Source organism: Tachysurus fulvidraco, chromosome 8 (assembly GCF_022655615.1).
Source record: "Tachysurus fulvidraco isolate hzauxx_2018 chromosome 8, HZAU_PFXX_2.0, whole genome shotgun sequence".
In the NCBI taxonomy this organism is placed as follows: domain Eukaryota; kingdom Metazoa; phylum Chordata; class Actinopteri; order Siluriformes; family Bagridae; genus Tachysurus; species Tachysurus fulvidraco.
Genome location: NC_062525.1, coordinates 6,190,584 through 6,216,520, shown reverse-complemented (window position 1 = coordinate 6,216,520; position 25,937 = coordinate 6,190,584). Strand labels below are relative to the sequence as shown.

General features: G+C 34.5%; 2 protein-coding genes and 1 long non-coding RNA gene across 6 annotated transcripts; 2 read left to right on the top strand and 1 right to left on the bottom strand.

Annotated features, from left to right (window-relative positions):
- Nucleotides 1-2,631: 2,631 nt before the first annotated feature.
- Nucleotides 2,632-8,532, top strand: LOC113634050. Its single transcript, XR_003438428.2, has 4 exons — nucleotides 2,632-3,038; nucleotides 5,345-5,480; nucleotides 5,744-5,862; nucleotides 8,370-8,532. It is a non-coding gene; the product is annotated as an uncharacterized LOC113634050 (long non-coding RNA).
- Nucleotides 4,611-15,978, bottom strand: LOC113634049 (T-cell surface antigen CD2-like). Of its 3 annotated transcripts, XM_027132730.2 has the most exons (8): nucleotides 12,049-12,260; nucleotides 11,761-11,904; nucleotides 10,256-10,446; nucleotides 6,371-6,432; nucleotides 5,986-6,258; nucleotides 5,607-5,837; nucleotides 5,316-5,477; nucleotides 4,611-4,947 (listed from the first exon to the last, which is right to left on the bottom strand). In XM_027132730.2, exons 3-8 carry the CDS (start codon nucleotides 10,327-10,329, stop codon nucleotides 4,814-4,816), a joined length of 936 nt encoding a protein of 311 aa, XP_026988531.1. In that variant the 5' UTR covers nucleotides 10,330-10,446; nucleotides 11,761-11,904; nucleotides 12,049-12,260; the 3' UTR covers nucleotides 4,611-4,813. The 3 variants fall into 3 exon arrangements, with proteins under 3 accessions (XP_026988531.1, XP_026988534.2, XP_026988532.2); XM_027132733.2 differs by lacking the exons at nucleotides 4,611-4,947; nucleotides 5,316-5,477; nucleotides 5,607-5,837; nucleotides 5,986-6,258; nucleotides 6,371-6,432 and adding exons at nucleotides 12,451-12,729; nucleotides 13,039-13,139; nucleotides 13,963-14,141; nucleotides 15,964-15,978 and having other exon boundaries at nucleotides 9,404-10,446; nucleotides 12,049-12,276; XM_027132731.2 differs by lacking the exons at nucleotides 4,611-4,947; nucleotides 5,316-5,477; nucleotides 5,607-5,837; nucleotides 5,986-6,258; nucleotides 6,371-6,432 and adding exons at nucleotides 12,451-12,729; nucleotides 13,039-13,139; nucleotides 13,963-14,168 and having other exon boundaries at nucleotides 9,404-10,446; nucleotides 12,049-12,276.
- Nucleotides 15,979-19,682: 3,704 nt separating this feature from the next.
- si:ch211-132g1.1 (T-cell surface antigen CD2) lies at nucleotides 19,683-25,642 on the top strand. Of its 2 annotated transcripts, XM_027132805.2 has the most exons (6): nucleotides 19,683-19,834; nucleotides 20,224-20,511; nucleotides 20,710-20,937; nucleotides 21,082-21,225; nucleotides 23,710-24,000; nucleotides 25,098-25,642. In XM_027132805.2, exons 1-5 carry the CDS (start codon nucleotides 19,771-19,773, stop codon nucleotides 23,979-23,981), a joined length of 996 nt encoding a protein of 331 aa, XP_026988606.1. In that variant the 5' UTR covers nucleotides 19,683-19,770; the 3' UTR covers nucleotides 23,982-24,000; nucleotides 25,098-25,642. The 2 variants fall into 2 exon arrangements, with proteins under 2 accessions (XP_026988606.1, XP_026988604.1); XM_027132803.2 differs by having other exon boundaries at nucleotides 23,710-25,642.
- Nucleotides 25,643-25,937: the final 295 nt, after the last annotated feature.

Below are 25,937 nucleotides of genomic sequence, written 5' to 3'. Positions count from 1 at the left end.
TTGCACAGATGCACTTTATGTGGCTAGTGTACTGCAACAGCATATATTGTTAAAATGACAAGCTTCTTGACTTGACTTGATTCTCTTCATCTCTTTCTCTTATTCACTATTTTTATCTCTTTCCCCTTTTTGCACAATCTCTCTCTCTCTTTTGTTCAGTCTATTCACCCCCCTCTTTCATTTACTCTCTGTATCTCTTATGTTCTTTCTCCATCACTTTCCCACTCTCTTGCACAGTTCACTTTATTCATCTTTTTCCACTTTCTGTTGTTCACTCTCTTCATCTCGCTCTCTATTTAATTCACTCTCTTAATCAATTTCACTCTTTCTTGCACAATCTCTCTTTCTTTTGTTTATTCTTTTCCCATTCTCTCTCTCTCTCTCTCTCTCTCTCTCTCTCTCTCTCTCTCTCTCTCTCTCTCTCTCTCTCTCTCTCTCTCTCTCTCATGCGCATGAAGCGTGGGAAGTGTGTCACAGTGTGGTTGTGTGTGGCATATGTATATAGGCTATATCGTTGTATATATCACTAGAATAGTGGTTTTCTTCTAGGCGAGGGCTGTTTCGGACTTAATTGATAAGTTTAATCTAGTTGTAGAGCATGGGATCATACTTAGAAATGAGCAAACAATTGTTTTCCTTTTAGTTAGTTTGGCAAAAAAAAAACCTTGTCTAATTTACCCCATTAATTGTAGTTAATTAAAAGTACTAGAGAGAGAATTGTCTAGACATGGACAGATTGTGTCAGCTACGGTATTAAACCGATCCCTTCAGGATGCAAATCTCCAAAGCCGAAACATGTAGTCTCCTTCAGAAGGCAGTTATACAGTACATGATTCTGAAAAACATTCAGGAAGAGCTAAATATTACGATAAAGTTCAAAGTAGACAATTTTGAATATTTGTAACATCCGAGACAATTAAATGTTTGCATTGTGGACAGAAGGGACAGGTCGTGCGCAACTGCCCAGAGAGGACAACCACAGGGAATAAGGGGACCACTGAGAAGCCAAGAACAGCAAGACAGTCAGTACAAATGGGAGCAGTGTTTTGTGTTTTGAGACAGCAGGTCAGGCTAAGGCTGAAATTCAGGAAGACGCAGTGGTTCAGGTTAGAGCTGCAAATACAGAATTCTATAGCAACTGAGGTCAGAGCGGAAACTGAGAGATGAGTGTTGATGGCTTACCGCTACCAGTTATAATAAATTATGACGTTAGTCAGTCCAGTGTAGACATGCAACAATTTGAAAAAGAAATCCACGCACTGTGCGACGATAGTATCAGGGTGCAGCAAGATGGCACTTTGTTTAAAATGCCAAGACCAAAAGAAAATCAGAACGAGACACAAAATCTGGAAAAATCAATAAAAATGTCTGCAAAATCGTTTGGAAAGGAAAGTTGCACTGAAGGTCAGAGAAAAACGGCTATACTCTAGAGCAGGTCCGCAGGTTTCTTGAAACAACAAAAGTCAAAAAAGACCTAATTGTAAATGATTACTTTCCAAATCGGCTGCTATTTATATAATCAGCAAAATATTTGATGAGACAAAGAGGAGTGGATGGACTTTATGGTCCGAAGTCACGTGATGGCAATGACATTGCGAAATAATAAGCACACTAAGTGTGATATACCAGGGTTTAAATTTTTTTTATTCCTTATGTCTACTAATATTTTCAAGAGCATCTTTGGAATGGCACATTTAAATCTTGGTGCAAGTGATATGAAAAAGGGAGTATTTTTTTTAAATTTTTTTTTTATGAAACCATAGAAACTAAGGGTATTGGCATTGCTTTTGTTCAGGAAACACACTTGAACAAAGACATGCAGGAGTAGCAATTCTGTTCTCAAATATTTTTAGTGCAAAATATGAAAAAACAAATGTAGTTCTGCTCAATGTTTATGCACCAGTTCTACCAAGAGAAATGTGTATTTTTAAAAAATTTTTTTAATTAGCTAATGAGTTCTCAGGATGTGCTTAATCAGATTTTTTAATAATGGTTCGAGACTTTAATTGTACTGTAGAAAACATTGATAGAAATGATCTCAAGCTTCATATCCATTCAAGAAAACTAATTATTATTATTATTATTGAAACTTATGAATTAGCGGATGTCTGGCAATCCTCATGGGAACATAGTAAAGATAGCTACATGTCATTAGCTAGCCTATTTAGTTTTTACTGTTTTACTGCATGTAGCATGTCCCCAGTGGGTTTTTCTGATCATTCCTTGTTTACTGGCATGTTTTTATAAACTGAATAAACAAAAAAGTGCATATTGGCATTAAAATGCTTTTTAAACTGAATGCTTTTTAGCAAATCATGGCCATTGGAGAAAGAACATTTTAGCTTGTTTAGGATGTTAGGAAATTCAAATCCAGCAATTCTGTAATCAGTACACCCATAATGTGACCAAAGACCTCAATTGATCAATCAATGCTAGAGATTCGCTCCAGGCTTTGTGTGAATCCACAGGAGATTGAGGCCACATTCAGGCACACAAAAACAAAAAAGGTTTATTGGACGATCTGCTGGGTAGTAGAGCACAGGAGGCTTTGATTGGGTTAAAGTTTCAATGCACAACAGAAATGGACAAATCCTCCAAGTTCTCCTTCAGCTTGGAAAAGATGAGCAGCTAGAGCAGGTTCATCCATTTTCTTCACAGCACTGATGGACAGGAGTGGACATCAGTGGACTTCTTTTCAGAACTCTGTGTATGTGTCTGTGTACATCAGAGTCCTGTCAGTCAAACAACAATTCTCAGTGAACTAACACAAGTTTCACAGGAAACAACTGAGGAAATACATCACCAACTGACTTCACAAGAGCTGGAGGCAGCACTGCAAGAAATGATGAATGGAAAGTCTCCAGGCATCGATGGTCTTCTAGCGGAGTTTTATAAGGCATTCTGGTCCATTCTAGGAGAGGATCTTCTAACTGTGATCAATGACAGCATGACCAGCGGGACATTCCCTGTAAGCTGCAGGAGGGCGGTGCTGACTCTTCTACCAAAAAAGGGGATCTGTGCAATGGAACTGGAGACCAGTAAGTCTGCTGTGTACTGATTATAAACTCTTGTCAAAGGCAAATAGACTAAGAAAAGTAATTAACCAAGTGGTGCATAATTATAATCATACTGTGTTCCTAGCAGATTATTTATGCATGATATTTGATTTATTTGAAACTGTTTGGACATCTCTAGTTCACTAGCCATAGAGTATGGTCTGATTTCTCTAGACCAAGAAAAGGCATTTGATCAGGTGGTGCACCAACACCTGTGGAATGTTCTTCTGGCTTTTGGGTTCTCTCGAGGTTTCATTGCCATGATCAAGGTGCTTAATTGAGATAACTGTGGCTTAAGTGCCCCCTTTTCTGTAAAATGTGAAATAAGGCAAGGCTGTGCGATGTCTGGAATGCTGTACTCTTTGGCATTTGAACCTATGCTATGTAAACTAAGAAAACAGTTACAGTAACAGGTGTGAAGCTAGCTGTAAATATTTTACCCTTACACCTCTTAGCGATGACATCATGGTGTCAATAGATGGAAACTGATGAACAAAAGCTTGAAAACCTTGTGTATTGTTTCAGAAAAAAATCAGCTTCAGAATAAAATGGGCAAAAAGCATCAGATGGGATGTGGGAGAACCAAGTTTACCTGGTGGTCTTAACTGAACTAGAGATGGCATCAAGTATCTAGGAGTCTTCCTAGGGTAAGACTTGACTGTTAACAAAAATTGAGAAGGAATAATGGAAAGAAACTGAAGGAAGTATAGATGAAAAATCGAAAATAGAGATGGCTTTGACCATGAGTCATATAGAGGGCAAACAATTACTATTAATAACTTGGTAGCATCAGTTCTATGGCATCATCTTGTGGCTCTAGAACCTCCAGTAGGTATTTTACAAAAGTTACAAAGCGTTATACTAAAGACGTCTTTTGATGAAACCAGTTTTAAATGGTGCACAAATAGTTTTCTTTACCAATGAACGTCTTACTGGATAAGAAAATGATCAAGGTTCAAAACCTAGTAGAACTGGCGTGGAGCAAAATAGACAATTTTTTTGTCTATTCTTTCTTTTTTGTTCTCTCTCCTTGTTTACTCAATTCATCTTTTTCCCCCTCTCTCTCGTTAACACTCTTCACTTATCTTTACTCTCCATCTCTTTCTGTCTCTCTTACAAAGTCTCTCTTTCTCTTTCTTTGTTCACTCTATTTATCTTTTCTCACCCCTCTGACTTTCACCTCTCTCTCTCATTTCCTACACCAAACCATTGCATCAACCACTTCAGCTACTGCTTACTTTTCACCCCACTTCATAACAGGACATGAAACCAGACAGTTTGCTTAAAAAAGTTATGTGGAAGGATTATTGTGCTCATTTTATAAAAGAAAAACTTTCTAAGATTTCCACAGGCATGCATTTTAAAAACGGGCTAATAATTAATTAGTGTAAAATAATACACAGGTAAATTATTTTGCACATAAATTTCACAGATTTACTTTCGTTGTTGACTCTATAGCCTAAAATATGTTAAAGTAATGAAGCCTGTGTCTGTTAACTGAAATGTGTTTTTTTTTGCGATCTACATAAATAATACAGCCATAAAAGCGTCAAAGTCTTCAAACAGTTTTTATTTAACAACAGATGACAAGTAAAGTCAAAAAATGTAAGTACAGTTCAGTTTCTAGTCATGTGAACAATAAATAAAATTCAAGGAGTAACTCCATACACACATCTATACAATAAGGACTGGATATCACACCTGACTTTTATTTACTAATCCATCTTCTGGTATCTGGGTCTAGATTTTGTCTTAAATTAGACTTGAGCTACTTCTCTGGCAGAAACATTATCATAGATTTCCACAGCTGCAGACTGACCTTGTGTTGTTTGGTCCACATTTTGATCACTAGGAGATTGAACGGTGTTGATGTACAGTACATTTTGTTTATCTGGGAAAAGTCACAGGATTTATCATTACAAATATTTATCCTTTGTTAAATAATATGGTAATGCAATTATAAAAAAGAAAAAAAAATCATTTGTGCAACAGTAGCTCTTCTGTGGGATTGGACCAGACGGGCTAGCCTTCACTCTCTACATGCATCTATGAGCTTTGGGCACTCTTGACACTGTCACTAGTTTACTGGTTGTAATTCTTTGGACAATGATTGTCAGCTACTACATTTTACTGCATTTTAGAGCAATTTACTGAAGTCTTTATCAATAAATACATCGTTACTGGTTTACTAGGTCAAAGACTGAGAATAAAATCAGTCTAAAGAATGCCTACTAATCATTTAAGAAAAAGTGAACATACCTCGCATTTGTCTCGCTCTGCATTTACAGAAACAGCAGACAACAGTCACCATCACAATCACAAACAGTGCAAAAGATCCTCCAGCAGCTAAGATGTTGTCCATAAACCAACGGTCAAAGCTAAACAACGTATCACTTGAATTTTTCGCATTGGACTTTAAACCTGGTAAAAAAATCAACCATTATCTTTCGTCAACGAGGTTCTGATCATATTCACAGATCATGCCAAGAGATTAATATTTAAGTTCCTTATAGAACGTGCTTGAAATAAAAGTTCATGAAAAATACTTACATGATGCTTCTACTGAATCACTTGTATTATTATGAACTGGATTGTGGGCAGTACATGTATACCTTGTAACATTGTCTGCCTCAACATTTGTTAAAACTTTTGCATTCATCTTGAAATCTTCCCCATTTTTCTCCCAGGTGAAAGATAGATCTTTACTGTCTTCAACATCACATATGAAGTCAATCTTCCCATCATGACATGTAACATTCAATCTTGGCTTTGGGACTTTTGCTGTTAAATAAGGACAGACAGCGTCGTGAGTATATTAGAGGCTGTATTCTGTATTTTTAATAGGAACTATTGAGAATTGTTTTCAAATTAAATACTGTTACATGTAGATATGAGTGAAAAATAGCATATTTAATTCCAAATGTCTTACCATAAACACAGACGGTTTGTGTGTATGAGTTTAAGTTCTTGCCTTGTCCATCAAAAACCTCAACAGTGTATGATCCAGCATAATTCAGATCTGGTAACTTTAAGAAGTTATTTTCCACGGTCCCTGGTCCGTGTTGTTTCCTATTCCTTTTGGGGACTAACACTCGATTGTCTTTTTTAATAGTGAATCGATCATCATCCTTTAGCGATCTGTCAGTCAGTTTAAAGCTGAGACTCTGTCCTTGTAATTTATTAATGTCACATGTGCTACAGTCTGCGGATAAAAATTGTACAGACATTTTAATTCATGAATAAAATACAATTGACATTAAATTGAAATTCAGTTCAAATGGCAAAAAAACACTACTTGGAAAGCAAAGACTTACGTGATAATGTAAAGAAACAAAGGAACAGGACAGCAACACTGCCATCGGTGTACATCTTTCTTCTGAAAAAGATTTCAAATGGATGAAAGAGTTTCAGGTTTCTGTTTCGAGCTAGAGGTCTACTAATGCAAACGGCATGACAGGAAGTGTAACTTAAACGTAACATGGCAGAACGTCTCCACCTTTAGACGAGCTTTGCTTTCGGTAAAAGTAGATGATATGGAAACGATAGGGAGATACTTCTGTGTCTGAATGTGTCACTTGTGTGTACAGTAGTTGAAAAGGTAGCTTAAATATCTGAGAAGTGTGAAACAGTAGCATACCCAAAGGTGCTTCCTTTCTACAAAGAAACTTACGTATAAATGGATTTTACTTCATGAGGGTAACACCTAAAGATACTGAAATATACAGTAGAGTCTAATTTTTTTTTTAATATATATAGAACTCTGAGTTATTTTTTCTTGACTTCTTTACCAGCCCTACTTTACTTGCCTACTGTATTGCTCATGTATGTGTTTATACTCTTATACGTCTGCTGCATTTTACTGCTTATCAGAAATTGTTGTCCAGCCTTAAATGATTGCAGATGCGACATTACTCATGTAGAGGGCGATTATCAATCTTTATATCATTGTAAATTTTTTGCTGATTTTTCATTATGACATCCGTGATCAATATTCAAAGTATACCAAAAAAACACAGACTTTTTTGTCTTCGATCAGACTTATTTGTTCAGCACATCTCGATTCTTGATTTGATTGACATCTAGAGAAATTGGTGCCAATTCAACAGCTTTTATCACGTTCCTCAAACCATTTCTGACGATGTTTTGGCAGCTTTTTTTGTAGATACTCTGGTCAGTTATTTAGCTATCACAATTAGGCTCTTGTGAAAATCACTCATATATTTATGCTTGCTCGTTTTTCAAACTTTAAGAACTGAATGTTGAACTTTACAGAACTTTACAGAATACACCATAATAAGATAATCAATGTTATTCACTTAACCTGTCAGTGGTTTTTATGTTATGGCTGATCGGTGTATGTGAGCAGGATTACCTCCACCAACAAGAAATGGTTGTTCTACCTTCAATAATTGCAGGTGTGGCGTTGCTCCTCTATAGGGCGCTGATTAGTCTCGTTAAAGCCGTGCGTTGTTTTGTAAATGTATATATCTCAGCTCAGTGACTAATAACTTTGTTAAGTTGTAATAATAATGTAACATAGCAGCCTTGCTTTCCTGATGTTGTAATTACAGGGAATTTTCTATAAAGTTTACAGGCATAACAATTCTTCAAACCCAGGAGACTCCACCAGCCTTAAAGTCCACCATTGACCCACTGGGTTTCTGTCATGGTTATTATAGTTAATATATAAAATTAGAGAACAATATTATTCTAAATTGTCTTGCTCACTATATTGACTTTCACCATAATTTAATTATTACTTCAGTAATTCTACACATTCCAAAACTGGAGATTTGGCTAATTACACTAAAACCTCTCATGTGTTTACCAGTCTAATAGTTATGATCATAGATTTGAAGCATAGCTTACTGAATTAGATACAAATTAAAGTATGTGTTAAGGGGTTAAGTGAAACAGATCTTTTTATTTGTAGAACTGTGAGTGGTTCTTGAAAAACTGACCACAGCAGGCTGCTCAAAATATTTTTAGTACCAGATAAGCTGTAGTAACACACACACACACACACACACACCCACACACACACACACACACACACACACACAAAGAGAGAGAGAGACTGGCATATTACAGATTAAAACACTGATTAAATCCCTGATACGATCAGTAGATACTCCTGTAGTAATCTGCAGTTTCTGTGCTCGTCGTACTCAACATAAACTTCATTTAAGATTTCTACTTGAATTTAATTATTAAAGTATTTACATTTAACTGTACTTTATGTGCTAAAAGAAAACCTACTGACTTGTACATTAATTTGATAATAAGTTTATAGGAACCCCTCTGATCTCACAGGATCCCACATGGTCCTGACACATCAACACCATGGTGCAGAAGGAGGCCTGGCAGCATCTTTACCATTTCAGATGCTTAAAAGACTTTAAACTGGTCTCCAAAGTGCTAATGACCTTCTACACCTGCATCATTGAGAGCATCCTGATGGGAAGCATCACAGAATAGTTTGGGAACAGCATCAATCAGGACTGATGAGTTCTCCAGAGGGTGGTGCAATCAGCTGAGTGTACTGAGCGTCCGCACCGAGCTCCCTGAGCTGGAGTCTATCTACTGTAAATCAAGCAGTGCTGGACTGAGGAAGATCGCGAAAGACCTCAGACATACCAAAAGGAAGCACTTTTGTTCCCTGAAGTCAAATGCTGAGAAAATGAAGAGGAGCATCTTCACACAGGTCATATGGGCTAGGACAACACTTGGATCTTGGACTTATGTCATACCCACTACCTCAGCTGGACATTTCAGTCTGAATTGCACTACAATGAACATTTGCACTTTATAGCAGCAATAAATCATTATAGATTCATACTCATTATATTTATACCAACACAGCATGTATTTAGATGCTACTTCTTTATATTTTGGCTATTTATTTTTACAGCAAATCCCACTGTCTCTCGATATCCCCCTATATTTTTATACATATTCGTGCTATATTATTGTATCTTATTTTTATTTCTTGTCTTCTGTCAATGCCATTATTTGAATTTTTATCTATTTTAATTATTTAACTACCGTTTGTACTTAACTTTTGGAATTTGGAACTTGACTGCGGACGACGAAACTTTCACTTTTATTAAACATGGTCAAAGCTTTCCTCAAATTAGATTGTGATTCTTTGTCAACTAACCTATGTTCATTCGATCTACCAGACAGAATATAATGTGTAAAAATCCCAGATCAGCAGTGTCTGAAATCCCCACACAGGCCATCTGGCATCAGAAGCCATGCCTCGGCCACAGTCATGGACATCAGTCATGTTGTTGTCTTAATGTATAACTGTATGATGGAGCTTTGTCCTGAATAAAGTAGATATTATGTTGTATAATGCACTGAGAAGAGTGTATACTGTGTTGCTTGAAGTTTTACATGTCAGTCATAGTTAGGGGTCTGTACTGATAAAAACGGTCCTGTGTTTGAAACCTTTATTTAACTTATACACAAATACACACAACTTTATATCTACAAAGGAACAGAGATGTCAAAAGAGCAGAATATGATGAGAACATAATAAGAATATAAAAGTAAGAAAAAAGAGTCAAAATGTCAACTCAATGTTTTCATCTTAATGTGTGTCTGTTTTTGCTGTTTGTAATACCCAGTGTAATCAGTGTAAACAGTGTTACTTTTCTGCTGATTTTTTTTTTCTTTGACAGCCACAATCTATGATTTAGCCTTAAAAACACCATCTGTGACACAAAAATGTTCATCCACAGCTGCAATTTTTTACCATTTTGGCACGAAAACCACAGACCTGGTAACATTGACTGCAGGTTTCTCACAGGATTATAGGCGCTAATATTTTGTCATCGACACTTGTAAGTGGCTGCGTGAATTTTATGTATTTCAACATATAAGACAAAATGGAGTTTCCACAGAAGAGTGGACTAATTCTGCTGTATTTTTTGGGGGCGAAACAGAGATGAAATTGCAAACTGTACTGAAAACTAGAATTGCACTGGCACTTCCTTACAAAGTAAAGCATAGAAATCAAATGAACAGAATACACAAGATTATGAGAGAAAATATGAAAAATACTGTTAAATATCTCAAACATTAGAAGCATCTGCTTTTTAAAATAAATAATGGTAAGCATCTGCTGTATAATGATGCTATTCTACATAGTAAACACACATCACATCACAGGAGTATTGCTTAAGATAAATTACCCAGAGGTGTGAATGTGTTTGCGTGCATGTGATGAACTGGAGTCCAACCGAGGGTGTGTTCCTGCCTCATCCATCTTCCCATGGGCCTATGGATTACAGCGGCAAACTGATGAGTATAGAGCCGTTACAGAACATAGGCGATCAAGAGCTCTCGGTTGGAAGTGGGTCCGTTAAGACGTGTTGATCTGGAACTGGGAAAGATACAAGATTTATTTATTATTTAGATACATTATTTATTTATTATTTAGATACAAGATTCTTTTATAAAAAGCAACCTTTTCCTACTCACTAATACAGTCCCAGCCATCTACAGTATAGGTGACTGTTAACCAACATCTGATTCAATGGCCTTCATATTTTTTGCTTCTGACTTTTTATTTTGATAATTACCAATAAATCATCATTGGTAGCATGGTCCAATTATTAAAAAAAAATCTTACTTACGCAGAAATTAGTTAATGATGCTAGCTAGCTAACACTGATAGTACAGGCACCTGAAAATCTCATGAAACCTAATTACTAAGTACAGCAAAGGCACTCTTGACCATTCTCATAAATCAGCATAAGCCATTTTCCTTATTAATATTAGAACTTTGAGAAGGATTACATGTATAACATATTACATACTGTATATAACACCAGTAGGCTATGGCATACAGATATTTGAACAGAAAAACCAGAAGTGATTTTCTTGACCTTTTTCCATCAACAAGCTGTTTTCACCTGCAGAACTGTATCACACTGGAAGCTTCATATTATTCTGTGTAAACTCTTGCATGCATGATGATCTGCAACAACGACCATGCCACAGTCAACGTCCCCAAGATCAGTATTCTCATGCTGGATGTGAACATTAACTAAAAGTTCTTGACCTGTATAATGTTGTACAATGAACTCTGCAACATTATCTTGGTCTTCTGATTGGATAAATAATCAGTAGTTCAACATAATATATGCTTAATATTTAATGCCACTACATTTGAATTGTTTGACTTTTGACTTTTAATTGTTTTGATTTACGGTATTTGGGTTAATATATTAATATATTTCTACATAGCTCAACAAGGATAAATCCATTATTAATTAAAAAAGCATAGACTATCAGTGACAGGAATGTCATGACAATCCTCGCTGATGCTGACTCTATTTGAACTCGACTGACCACCAGAGGTAATGTGGGTGGAGCTTTGTGCACACGGGTGAGAATAGCTGTTTAAAAGATTAAAGATTTTCGAATGTAAACGTAAATGCAAAGAGACCTAATCCAAATTTGGATGAAGCTCCTTTTAAAAAGGATGTTGTGAAGAGACATTGACATTGACATGACAGTTTTACTCTTAAAACAGCCCTTTTGCAAAAACTGTAAAGAGAAATCTGATTTAATACTTAAAGACTTGCATGACTTAAACAGAAGAGCTGGAAATATTTTTCTAAATATTTACTATATTTTCTAATATTTAGAAAATTTTCACTGATCATTTCACAAAATATAAGAGTGAATTTACCTCGATGATGTTTATCTTTGCGGCTCCATGAACGGCAGGAAAATGTCACGAGCACAATAATCAATAGCAGGACGAGAGTTCCTCCACCAGCTAAGATGCTCACCATGATCCGAAGGTCAAATCCAAAGAGTGTTACCTTGTTACCTGAGCAACATTACAATCATTATATATAATATATTTATTATATTCCATCAATAAGATTGTATAGCAAACTCACTGATTTTAGTAGAATCAAATCAAGAGATAAGTATTTACGTTCCACAATGAAAGTTCATAAAAAATACTTACATGATGCTTCCACTGAATCACTTGTATTGTTATCAACTGGATTCTGGGCAGTACATGAATAATTTGATTTGTCCGACTCAACATTTCTTAAAACTTTTGCATTTGTCTTGAAATCTTCCCCATTTTTTTCCCAGGAGAAAGATAGATCTTTACTGTCTTCAACATCACATATTATGTCAATCTTCCCATCCTGACATGTAATATTCACTCTTGGCTTTGGGACTTTTGCTGGTAAATAAGGACAGACATCATGAGTATATTAGAGGCTGTATTCTGTATTTTTAATATTGAGAACTATTGAGAATTGTTTTCAAATTAAATACTATTACATGTAGATATGTTGTAAGATATCAACTTCTGTTATGAGTAAAAAAAAAGCATGTTTAATTCCAAATGTCTTACCATAAACACAGACGGATTGTGTGTATGAGTTTAAGTTCCTGCCTTGTCCATCAAAAACCTCAACAGTGTATGATCCAGAACTATTCAGTTTCACATCTGGGAACTTCATGAAGCTATTGTCCATGATCCCTGGTCCATCTTGTTTCCTATTCCTTTTGGGGACTAACACTTGATTGTCTTTTTTAATAGTGAATCGATCATTATCCTTAAGTGAACTGTCAGTCAGTTTAAAGCTGAGGGTCTCACCTTCTAATGTATTAATGTCACATGTGCTACAGTCTGCAGATAAAAAAGTCATTTTAAAGGCATAATAAAATATAAAAAATAAATAAAAAACAATATGAAATTCTGATGAATGGTTTCCAAAAACCATTAGTACAGTTTGAAACAATAATCACAACCTCAGGGACAAACCTACATGAAAATATTCAGTTTATATAATATTATTGAAGTGTCAGATTTAATTACTTAACATTCTAACATCTAGAAATAAAAATAAATCTAGAAATTAGAGCACAAAGAGCAGTGTGATAAAATGACATTAAAAACATTACAGTGATTATTGAAACACAGAAAATCTTAACTTACCCGTTAATGAAAACAGAGTCAGGAAACACAGGGATAAAGCTGTGACAGTGACGTTGGTGTTCATCTTGATTTTAAAGAGATCCAGTGACAAATGCGTTATTCTGAAATTAAAAAAAACAAATGGTGCCACTTGCTCTCGAAATTAATCTTATTAACATGTCAAGTCAAGAAGCTTTTATTGTCATTACAACCATATATAGCTGTTGCAGTACACAGTGAAATGAGACAACGTTTCTCCAGGATCTTGGTGCTACATAAAACAAAGACAGGGCTAAGGACTTAGTAAGTAGTCCTAGCCACATAAAGTGCAACTGTGCAACCTGGTGCAAACAGTGCAGGACAAAACAAACAAGACAGACAAGACGGTGCAGGACAAAAGACAGTGTTGACAAAAAGTTACAAGACAATACAAAAGGTACAAAAAATACAATACACAAAGGGCCATAAAATATACTGTATATAATTTTACAAGGGAAAAAAAAAAAAAAAAAAAGTCATCATAGCCATAAAGCACCTCCTAGTGGTGCTTTACACTTTATTTATTTATTTATTTATTTATTTATTTATTTATTTATTTATCAAATTGCTCACTACAAGATTAGTAAAATCCATGGCTTGAGCCAAAAAAAACATGTATAGCTTGCATACGAAATTATTCTGCACATGAAAAGAAATACATCTAAAAAGCAGTACGTGTGTTTTCCACGTCACGTGTAAGTGCAGTACATCACCTACCTTTCCATTAGTAAATACGTAATGCTGGCTGAATATGTTTAGAGATTAATCTGTGAAATGTCCTCAAAAACAATCACGCAAGATTGCATCAAAATAGCAACCTGACAACACAGAACACTTCATTTCGACAATAAAACAGAGGTGTGAATGTGACTGTTAATTCTGTTTAGTCTCGACGTCATTACCTACCTTTCGGTACTGATGCTTGGGCTTCTCTTCTATGTTTACAGCTTTAGGTCATTTCACCTCCACCCACTGCATCATCTCAGTGTTTTCTGCTTTTATTGTTAGATCCGTTATATTTTACTAGATTTTTTTTATTAGAATTTTTCATGCTGGAAAATGCATCACTGATCCTGTAGGATACTCTGCAAGCAGAAGCGGTTTTAGTTATGATTCATTCCAGGGATTCGATTCCTTTCACCTACAAGATTCCTTTAGATTCTTTTACTGACTCGCTTGCACCAGTAGTCGGCGCCATTGGTTTTCTTTTTTTTAAATATTATGAATACGTTGTTTTACTCAGTCAGGGCGTTTATTTAAAATGAAATAAAATAAAAATACAAGTTTTCAAAAGAAAAGTTTTATTATTATTATTATTATTATTATTATTATTATTATTATTATTATTATTATTATTATTATTATTATTATTATTTATTAAAATTGGCATGTCCAATCCACAAAGTGACAATTATATATAAACAACATCAACAACAACAGCCATCAGTCATAGACCTTGTACTAGTGCAACATCCTAATCATGTTGCATCCTGATCATGATGCATTTATGCAAAAAATTAAAAATGTTATATTGTTGTTATATCCATAAAACATCCACATCTGTATGCACTTAATATTTGGGTGATACATTATAGGTGATACGTTTTAGCAGAGAGCCTTCTGTAGTCTTGTTCAGGCTCAAAGTTATCCATTCACTATGTCCAAACATTGATATGCTCTTTCACATCCCACACTCTAAACTGAAATTAAGTGTCATGCACAGATATAAAAATTATCCTAAGTGCTAGATTCTCTTCATAGAGTATCTCCTGTCCTGAATGAATGACAGGCCTTGTTTTTTTTGTTTCCTTCACCATTGACAAACTCGTTCACAAACTCGTATTGATCCACATGTCCCAGGTCATACAAAATAAGTCCACTCTCATTCATCCATCCGTCCAACCAATGACATGTTCCTTCACAGCCCACACTCTACTGCAGTCAGGAAAAAACATCATGTGTTTTACATGAGTTGGACTTAATATAGTGAGAAAGATGATACAGTGTGTTCACTTCAAATATCTGTCTAAAAACAGATACTACCTAATTAATTAGCTTTAGTCTGTTTTGTGATCTAAAACTCTTGCTTTTTGCCTGGTTGCATCTGGTGTAGATAAATGTCATTGGTTTATTGTAGGGCTTAGGGCCCCAACAATTATTCAATCTCAGGGGCCCCAACTTTCCTTACAGTCCACCTCTGACTGGCATAATTAGAGTTATTTAGGCGGTATGTGCTTGTACAGGTATACTAAGAACACTGTATGCATGGTCTACATAATTATACATTATTATATTTTGTATATATATATTGCACATATGTATATGCTCAGTAATTGCAGAAGGAAGCTTAATATTTTGTTGATTTTTGTATGTATGAGGGACATATGGAGCACATTTTGCTCTTTGGCAAGATTATCTGTTTTGTATATATTTCTCCAATTTAAAAAATAAAGAAAAAGAAAACAGCACCGTATTTCTGTGTTAAATATATAAATACCTTTTCACCAGATGATATTTACTATCTTTTACTTTTACCCAAGTGCACTATTACTTTTCAAGTCAATGTTTTTGAAACTTATTCTTTTCCAAAACTGATGATTAGGCTACTAAAAACGTTAGACTTTAAATCTGAAATTCCATCTAATCTATAATTAAATTATATATCATTGATTATATATATATATATATATATATATATATATATATATATATATATATATATATATATATATATATATATACACACACACACACACATGTATATATCCTGATATTTTTTTCTTTTTTTTTCGAGTTGGTCACACTTTTCAGATAGCAAACAAATTTTAATTTTAGTCAAAGATAACAAATAAACACAACATGCAGTTTTTAAATGAAGGCTTGAAAACAAAATCCAATCCCACATACCCCTGTGTGAAAATTCCCAAGAGCAGAGTGACGACTCATCCAAGAGGCCACAAAAGACCCCACAACAACATCCAAAGAACTGCAGTTCAGTCAGTGTTCATGACTCCACCATGGCAGAGTTCTGCTGAGCAAAAAGAACATAAAGGCTTGTCTCAGATTTGCCAGAAAACACACCAACAAGTCCACCTCTGAATCGCTAAAGAAAAGCAAAATGGAAACTTTCCACAAGATGACCACAAGAGGGCGCCAACGATGTGTTTTTTGCAGCAGAGAATTTGATTTCTATCGGAGAATTTGATTTCTACGTGTTCATGCCCGAGTGCTATAGACCCTATAATAAAACATATTCATTAAAACATAATTTCACTAACATTCTTTCAGTTCCTCAACATGACGCCCCTGTTACTGACTGGCATTTTTCTTCTTCTTCTTATTATTTTTTTAATATTTCATACAAACTCTACACATCACGACAACTCTACACAAAATCTCAAAAATCACAACCGTTCATCAGTTTCAGAGAAACTGAAACCAATTTCCTCCACCAACAACCACGTGACACATAAAGTCACAGAGATCACAAATTTTCTTCATTCTGAGATTTAACGTGAACCAACTGAAGCACTTGCCCTGTCACCTACTGTACAGTAAATAACTGATCAGATATAAATAATCAGGTGTTCCTAATAAAGTTCACGGAGAGTTTATTTATTACTGACATGCTACACTGAGAAGAGTACATGCTGTGTTGATGGATAATTTAAGTGACGGTAGATGGTTTGTATCACAGAAGAAAACGTCTCAAAATGGTCTGTACAAATAATAAGCATTACTAAGAATACATTTTAATTAAAACATATGATGAGTCCTATACAATGATGTTGATATATTAAATGACTAAAATACTAAAATCATGGATCTATCAGATTTAAGAAGGAAATTTGGGACACCAGTTTATTTTTCTGGTTACCTAGACAATGAATGCTGTTTCTATCTATCTATCTATCTATCTATCTATCTATCTATCTATCTATCTATCTATCTATCTATCTATATATATATCTATCTATCTATAAATCTATCTATCAATATATATATATTTCTATATGTCTATATATATATCTATATATATATATATATATATATCCAGGGCTCTTAAGTTTTGAAGACAGGAAAGCGTGACATCTTCACCCCCCCCCCCCCCCACCCGACACAACAATAGGCCCACCCTTTTTACCACCTTCTCCGTGCCTGCAACCTGCAACCTGGCCTTTTTAGGGGCTTTTTTCTCATTGCGAATGAGAGAATGCTTTGTTGCCTTTTAGTTGACATCCTTGAAAGACAGATGCAATGATTAATGCATCCATGGCCAGGATATCAAATATGACAACATTTTAAAAGTGACCTATAACATCGACGATGCAATATACTTTAATTTATTTAGTGCCAATAAAATGATTGAGCCTATTTGGAGAGAGATTAATGTGACAAAATGTCAGTCATCATGTGATAACGAAAATATGACTAGGCCTAGACCAGTGGTTCTTGTTTGCCGTGTGGCCCCCCTTGAATATAGTGCATCCCTACTTGCCCCCCATGGAATTTATGACATAAAACATTCCAAAACTTAATATTTGAATTAAACAAAACATATTAAATTATACAATGTAGTGCTGATGGTTAGTTTATAGAATGTCATTATGTTATAGAATGTCATAAAACACTGACCTAGACTACTTGTTCTGAGCAGGTGTCAGTGAAAAGGCTGTAAAACTGTTGGCTAAGTTACAGACACTCATGAAAAACTCATGCTGATTATCTGGGAAACGTCTCTAGCAGCAGTCACAATGTCATTGTTTGTGTCAAACAAGTTGTGAATTTGTTGTAACATTAAAACAGGAGATCATGACTTCCTCTGTGCTCAAAGTGATGCTTGCAGCTCCAGTGGTTTTCTCTGTGGGTGAACAAGGATGATGCTGAACAATTCCAGGATTTGCTTTTTTTTCATTGGTTGTTGCATTAAATGTTACCCTGGTACAATAGTGCTATTCTCTGATTGGCAGCCTTTCTGTAGCCTTTTTTTTTTTTTTTTTTGATTGGCTGATAAGTAGCAAACTCTTCTAAGAACTCCAGGGGAGACGCGCTTGGTTCCTGCATAGTTCCATAGAGACAGCGGTGTGGACAGATACATTTTGTTTGCTGCGGCATATTAAATATATGATAAACAGTAAAATTTTCTGCGTGAGGAATACGATTTGTGGAGGGAGAGTCCGAACAGAAGACAAAAGACCGAAATAAGTGACCGTCGCTCTCAATGCATGACACTTGAGAGCCCTCTATCTATGTATCTATCTATGTATCTATGTATCTATGTATCTATGTATCTATGTATCTATCTATCTATCTATCTATCTATCTATCTATCTATCTATCTATCTATCTATCTATAGTTAAGTCGTGTGTCTAACATTAATACTGTAGTTGTTCATGATTCAGTTTTATTTGTATAACACTTTTAACAATTAACAGGTTTACAGAAAAAAAAATGAATAAAAATGAAAAAGTTTATGACCAAATTAATCTAGGTTTATGTTACGGTAATAGGCAGTCCACTAAGTCAGCAGTTCCTAGGAAAAAGAAAAACTCTCTTAGAGGAAATGAAGAGGAAACCTTAAGAGGATCTAGACTCAAAATAGAGTATAAATTACAAAATCACTTCCTTACTTTTATAAATATTAGTTTGGTTGTGACGATGTAGTTAATTTTATTTTTAGTGCTATACAGTAAAAGTGTTAGGAAGCAGCAGCATAAGTGAACAGACTAAACCTCTGGGGAACTCTTTGGCTTGGTTTTATATTATTTGTCTTCAAAAGAGAATTTGGGTCAGGTAACTTAAAGGGTTAATAAATATTCCGATCGGATGATCCACTGTGGTGAATCCAAACCTGTATCAGCCGAAAGACAAGAACAACAACAATTCAAAGGGTTAATGTTTTAGTAGTGCTGCTTCACCTTACCATTCTTGACTAGCTTCAAACTTGACACACTTCTCTGTTTATACACTCAGTGTTAATCTTCAACTTTCATTTATTTATTTATTTATTTATTTATTTATTTATTTATTTATTTATTTATTTGTTTGTTTGTTTATTTATTTGCTTATTTATTTTTTTGCAACAAGCTATGTTGTCAATCAATGTACTCATCAGACGAGAAGATAAAAAATAATTAAAAAAAATAAATTAAATTTAAAAAAAATCTTGAAAGAAAGAACCCTTTCTGATTGACGTTAGCACATAATTTGAGATAATGTTTTGCCGAGTCTGAACCTTGAGCCTGATCATGAATCCCCTCTAGACCTTTGCTTCATTGAAGAAATGATTTGTTTTGTCAGTGTGATAACAACCACATTGGCTGTGTTTTGATGACCAGTTATTGATTAATCATTTCTGACCTCTCACATTCGGTAATTTAATACCAATCTAACACAACATATTTCCTAATGAGAGTGCCATTTTGCTTTGCAAATGAAGAAACGTTTTTATTTTTTCTTTGTTTCCATGTCGTATACATTTATTTGTAAGCTGAAGCAACCTTAAAGCTTCAACTCACAGTTACTCTTGCAACACATTGACATTTTTATGCCTATTTGTTACATAAGGCAGGTTTATTGGAGACATTTTTCTAAGTTCTAAAACTGTGACAAAAATACATAACCTGTGCCTGTCTCTGTATTAACACACCCACAGCTTGACAGGAAATAGAAACCGTTTCCTCCATTTGTCAGTGAAATATTTTAGACGAACAATGAATACCAAAGGCAGTGTTGTAGTCTTATTTCTCTGTTTTCTGTCTATATTTCCCTTAACAAGTAAGTCAAGATTTTCTGTTTTAATAATCAATTTAATGTTTTACAGTAGTTCATTGCCTCACCTGATGGTATTTGTGCTCTAATTTAGGACTACAGTATTTTTAGTTTAGCAAATTTTTATTGTGACACTTACTGAATTGTTTTTATCAGTTATTAAGCATTAGTGATATTTAAGTTATGTAATTTCATCATAAACTGTGATTGAGATTTAAATTGTGTGTTTTATTGGTTCCATAAGATACTAAGGGTTTCTAGTTAATAGAAGTAATCAGAAATATTTTTGTGTTTGCCTTGTTTAAGATATTAAACAATACTGTATATTGGGTTTGTCAGTTTGAAGTGAATTTTTTATTATGTCTTTAAAATGTCTATACAATTTTTATCTGCAGACTGCAGCACATGTGACATTAATATATATGAAGGACAGAGTGTCAGCTTTGAACTGGCTCAACCACTTTTGCCTGATTACCGATTCACTATTAAAAAAAGCAAAACAGTGTTAGTCTCCAAAAGGACTAGGATCCAAGAAGGAAAAGGGAAAGTGGTAAATGACTCCTTAAAGTTAGAGTTCCATGAACTGAAACTGAATGTGTCTGATAAGGAATCATACACTGTTGAGGTTTTTGATGCACAAGGCAAGAACAAAAAATCATACACAAAAACCGTCTGTGTTTATGGTAAGACATTTGGAATTAAAAATGCTTTTTTTTTACTCTACTCATAACGGAAGTTGATTTCTTATAACATATCTACATGTAACAGTATTTAATTTGAACACAATTCAATAGTTTCCTATTAAAAATACTTAAATATGATTTCAAATACAGAATACAGCCTCTAATGTACTCATGATTCTGTCTGTCCTTATTTACCAGCAAAAGTCCCAAAGCCAAGGGTGAATGTTACATGTCAGGATGGGAAGATTACCTTTATATGTGATGTTGAATACAATAAAGAGCTATCTTTCACCTGGAAAAAAAATGGGAATGATTTGAAGAATGAAGCAAAAGATTTATCAAATGTTGAGGCGGACAATTCGAAGTATACATGTACTGCCAAGAATCCAGTTGATAACAATACAAGTGATTCAGTAGAAGCATCATGTAAGTAATTTTCATGAACTTTCATTGTGGAACGTAAATACTTATCTCTTGATTTGATTCTACAAAAATCAGTGAGTCTGCTATACGATCTTATTGATGGAATACAATAAATATATTATATATAATGAATGTAATGTTGCTCAGGTTACCAGATCACACTCTTTGGCTTTGACCTTTGGATCATGGTGAGCATCTTAGCTGGTGGAGGAACTCTCGTCCTGCTATTGATTATTGTGCTGGTGACACTTTCCTGCCGTTCCTGTAAACGCAAAGAGAAACATCAGCGAGGTAAATTCACTCTTAGTTTTTGTTAATTGATCAGTGATTTTAGTGATCAGTGAACAATTTCCAGTTATTCTCTTCAGGTATTCTAAAGCAAGCTTTCAAATATTACATTTGGATTTCTCTTTAGCTTTTTAGCTGTATCGAGAATAAAACTCTGTTGTGTCTCTTCCAAACATCGTGTTTTAAAGCTTCATCCATACTTTTTAATATTAGGTCTCTAGCAGCTACGTAGGTGAAATACAACAACATTACTCTTTGAACCCACACACAGTTCTCACCTGTGTACACAAAGCTCCGTCCCCAATGACTATGGTGGCCAGTGGAGTTCAAGTATGAGTTAGCATTAGCAAGGATTGTCAAGATGTCCCTGTCAATCATAAGTTTTTTATTTAGTAAAATAATTATTTTTATTTTATTATTTAGAATTAGAATTGTTTAGTTTAGTAAAAAAAATACCTATACACCTGCTTTTTTGTGTAATTATCAATTATTCCCATATATTATTGTGGTAGCTTAGTGGTTAAGGCTTTGGATCACTGACTGATTGATTGGTTGACTGATTGCTTGTTGATTGATTGGTTGATTGTTTGGTTGTGAGTTCGAATAGCAGGTCCACCAATCTGCCCCTCTTGGGCCCCTGAGCAAGGCCCTTAACCCTCAAAGTTGCTCTTGATAAGGGCGTATGCCATAAAAATGTAAAATGTTATTCAATCAGAAGATAACTTAGCAGCAATGCACTGTGTAAAATTACAAATACAGGACAAGAACTTTAGTTAATATTTGTGTGTTTTGTGTGTTTTCTGAGGTGCTTGTAAAGAGTGGTCTGCCCATTCCCCTCTGATCTCTCTCATCTACATGGCATTAACAACCTCAACCTAACAGTCATTATACTGATTAAAAGCCGTTGTAGCTACCGGCTTTCAACAGCTACGATGAGAAATGCTCTGATGACATTTGAAATCATATATTTTATACATATACATATAAAAACTATTAGTGACTAGTTATAGACACACTAGAATCATAGCAATATATAGATATAGAGATATGGAGATTTTCTGCAGTCAGAGGTAAGAAAACCAGAAGATTTAGAAGATAAGCTTTTTATTTTCTCCTGTCACTAATGTGATAATTTTTCAGGGATCTCTAATTTTTCAAATCTCTAACCATTAGCATGTTACACTTAGCAATTTAACTATACAATTACAAAAAACAATCACAATCTTATTTAGTATATCCCTTCCCTTCTGGGTTGTGCCGCTTCTAAAATGTTTCTAAATTGTTTTTGGACATGATTAAGCAAACGCAGCACACAGGCATTGATTTTATCTGACATTGCAGAACTGTGAGATAGGAACTTCTGCTTCTTGTACACTATGCTACCGATCTGATATTCTAGACTGTGTAAACATACTGAGAAGCATAAACGACAGTCTAGTCTACTCTAGTCCTTTTTTCACAGTCTATAGTCTAGTTTTGTCTTTCTTCATAGACCACATGAAATGATTCAGTCGGCTATATTTGCCTCATGGGCCTTGACGTATGGACACGTGGAACATAAAATGACTAACAGGAGGACAGTGTTAAGTCAGAACTGTAACATAATTTTTCAAACAGGTCTTCAGCCACATAATTTACTTTGCATTAAGGCCATGTCGTAAGCTTCTACTACTATTATAAATTATAATTATTTCAGCACATTTTACAAATGTACCAGGTTCCAACAACAATAACTACAGTACTGTACAACTTGTATCTTTTGTCAGACAAAATGTTGCTGTCCTACTTTATACCAAACACTCTGTACTACTTTTTGGAAGCATTTCCTCTAAAAAAGAAGGTTACTTGTTTTTTCTTTCTTTTTTTTAAATATCAGATCAGCAGGTGTTTGAAGAATGTGAGGGTTGCCAAAGCAAACAGTTTTAAGTGTTGATGTAAAAACTGTGCTAGTTTCCATTTTCATGCCGAACATGTAAAACATTCAGATTTGTATTACTCAAAAAAAAAAAAAAAAAAAAAAAGATTACTGCTTGGAAATTCTTGCACAATTTTGAGCCTAAATTATTATATTTAATATTAAAAAATTACTGTAATGTATAAAAGTAATAGACATATTATGATCTGTTTTTCGTAGATACACAGGAAAACATAAAAATCCTGTTAACGGTGTATACACTGGTGTAGTTCATCTTATACTGTGCATTCAAATCATATTTATAATTTATAGTGTGGACACCATACATGGTAAAGTTAAGTAATTATATAGACACATAATTAGTTATCTAGGTTAAAGGATCTAGATTAAATTAGACAGTATGTAGACTTATGTGGCATGTATAACTTCCATATCTATATTACTGTGACTTTATTCATTCATGAAGGATGTATATGTTTTGTAATAATAATAATAATAATAATAATAATAATAATAATAATAATAATAATAATAATAATAATAATAATAATAAATCCTGTATTATTTCCCAGATGAAGAAGAGTTCAGACTGAACTACCTCAGCTCTAGTCAACCTCCTCAAAAAGGAAAGCAAACAGCAAGAGGTCAGCCGGCGCCTCCGGAGCCTATCAACAACGGTTTTGCAGATGACGAATCTCAAGCCCCATGTCAGGCTGTACCACGACCCAGGAACCAGCAACGGGGTCGACCTCCACCGCCTCCAATTGATGATGGTGAGGAACCCCCTCCACCATTACCCCAACCAAGGAAAAAGGCACACGTCAAAAAGCAAGCTCCAATGTGATGAAGAAGCGAGTACACCGGTCAGTGAAATAATCAAATGAAGCTGATATCTGTACAGTATGTATGTATGAATGAGAGGACATGCATACATACATGCATAATTGTATTTTATAGAATATTGTTAGTGCATTTACATGTATAAATATTTAAATTAGAAATCTGTCTATCCGGTACTTTTTAGTGAATAAAAAAAACCCTTTGTAAGATAATGAAGAAAAAAACTCAACAACAAAAAAAAAAAAAAAAAAAAAAAAAAAAAGAAAAGAAATCCTTACTAGTAATGAGAAAGTTTATAGTAAGATAAAGATTTTTCTAGAAGGATTTGGCACTTCTAAATAGAAAATAGTCCTGAGTCTGAATAGTCCTGAAGATTTATGTGTAATTCTTGATTTAACACGAACATAAAGCAAGCAAAACTAAAAATAAACTCAAAATCACTTTTTTTTAATTTAAGAAACCACAAGCCTTTGTGTTGTCCTCACACTGCAGTGCCTAAAGAAACCACCCCATGATGTTGTTTTTTTAACAGCTTGACTATTCTGCTGCTTTCCTTTTAAAGTACTCAAAACCACAGTCCATGAAATGCAAGTAGACAAAATGCTGCAAGAGTTTCAAGAGTGTCAATACAGAGCAACTTTCACGTCACTCCTTCAGACTCAATGATTGGCTATTTCATTTTAGAGCTTATTTAAAAATTTGATTTAGTTTACAGAATGCATATAAAGCAGTCAGTAGATTTGTACCTCCATACATGGCTAGTTAACTTTATTCCAATTTGGTTTAAACTTTTAAGGTCAAACGTTTGCTTTGTTGCCACACGCGGGCTTTGTTGCTTGCTCAAGTAAAAACCTCCGAAGCAGCTTTCTGTCACTCTGTAACTAATGTGTATATAACTTACTGTAAATGATCGATATCCAGCCGAAGAATATCTTTAATCGTTTTCAAAGTGAACTTAATATCATTAGCATTTTAATATCATTGTTCAGTCTTCGTTTTTTTTTCTTTTTATTTATAATGTTATATTTCTTTATTTTCCTTAATTGTTTTTTTTTATTGTTTTTGTTTGATATGCTTTTTTTTTATTAATATGTTTATATACAACCCTCATATTTTACAGAGATCGTCTAATTTTTGTGGATTTACTCATCTTACTTGAACCGAGCTGTTTCCTGATTCATTAACTGTTTCATTATGGAACAAATGACTGATAGTGAGTTGACAGATTTTTACAGAAATGCAACTAACATGTTTACTTGGTTTTTGCACGTCCCACATGCTACATCTTTCTTAAAAGCATAAAGCACCAAAAACCATTGCTTGACGCCTACTCAGCCGTTCTCATCATTGCCTGCATATTTCCTGTGTGTAGAAGCTATATGAAAATGAAGGAGGATTTTTTTAAGCAGCAGTAGTGATATCTCCTTAAAGCCATATTTACTGACTGTTAGAGCGTTGTATGTTGTGGTTGTGTATTTCTAAATTTTCTGCTTTTATTTTGTTATGTTGTACATTGATTCTGAATGATATACTGTATAACTTTGTTTCCCTGTAGTTATCATAGCTCAGTGAGTCGTTTTTATTAAAAGTTATAGAACAACTGTATAGGCCATCATCGCCCATACCTGGTAATTATAAATAAATTAAAAAATAGCGTGAAATCTATGTTGTGGCACGTCTTTCATTTAATTGATTTAAAATTCTTTTCTTGTAATGTGTTGCATGCTAAAAGGAAGAAAGCTTCAGCTGGTACAGATGAAATGTCCACACTCTTATCGAGAATAGTGTCTACTTTAAGCTCCTGGATAACTGCATCGACTATACTATAACATCCTGCTGGTTTATTTAAAGCTTTTGCTTATCTCTGATGTATTTCCTGAAATATCACCTTTCCTATGCGCTTCTTTCTGCTGAAACAGGCTGACCGATCACTCCATGCTGACGATCACTCGTCTACGTA

Bases quoted from the DNA above. Each gene is read 5' to 3' on its own strand.
- si:ch211-132g1.1 (XM_027132805.2), top strand. From the start codon at position 19,771: ATGAATACCAAAGGCAGTGTTGTAGTCTTATTTCTCTGTTTTCTGTCT. The intron at 19,835-20,223 runs GTAAGTCAAGAT...TTTTATCTGCAG, and splicing joins GTCTATATTTCCCTTAACAA to ACTGCAGCACATGTGACATT. The intron at 21,226-23,709 runs GTAAATTCACTC...ATTATTTCCCAG, and splicing joins CAAAGAGAAACATCAGCGAG to ATGAAGAAGAGTTCAGACTG.
- LOC113634049 (XM_027132730.2), bottom strand. From the start codon at position 10,329: ATGGATGAGGCAGGAACACACCCTCGGTTGGACTCCAGTTCATCACAT. The intron at 6,433-10,255 runs GTAATTTATCTT...AATCTTTTTCAG, and splicing joins AAACACATTCACACCTCTGG to AAGAAAGATGTACACCGATG. The intron at 5,478-5,606 runs GTAAGTATTTTT...TTTTTTTACCAG, and splicing joins TGATTCAGTAGAAGCATCAT to GTTTAAAGTCCAATGCGAAA.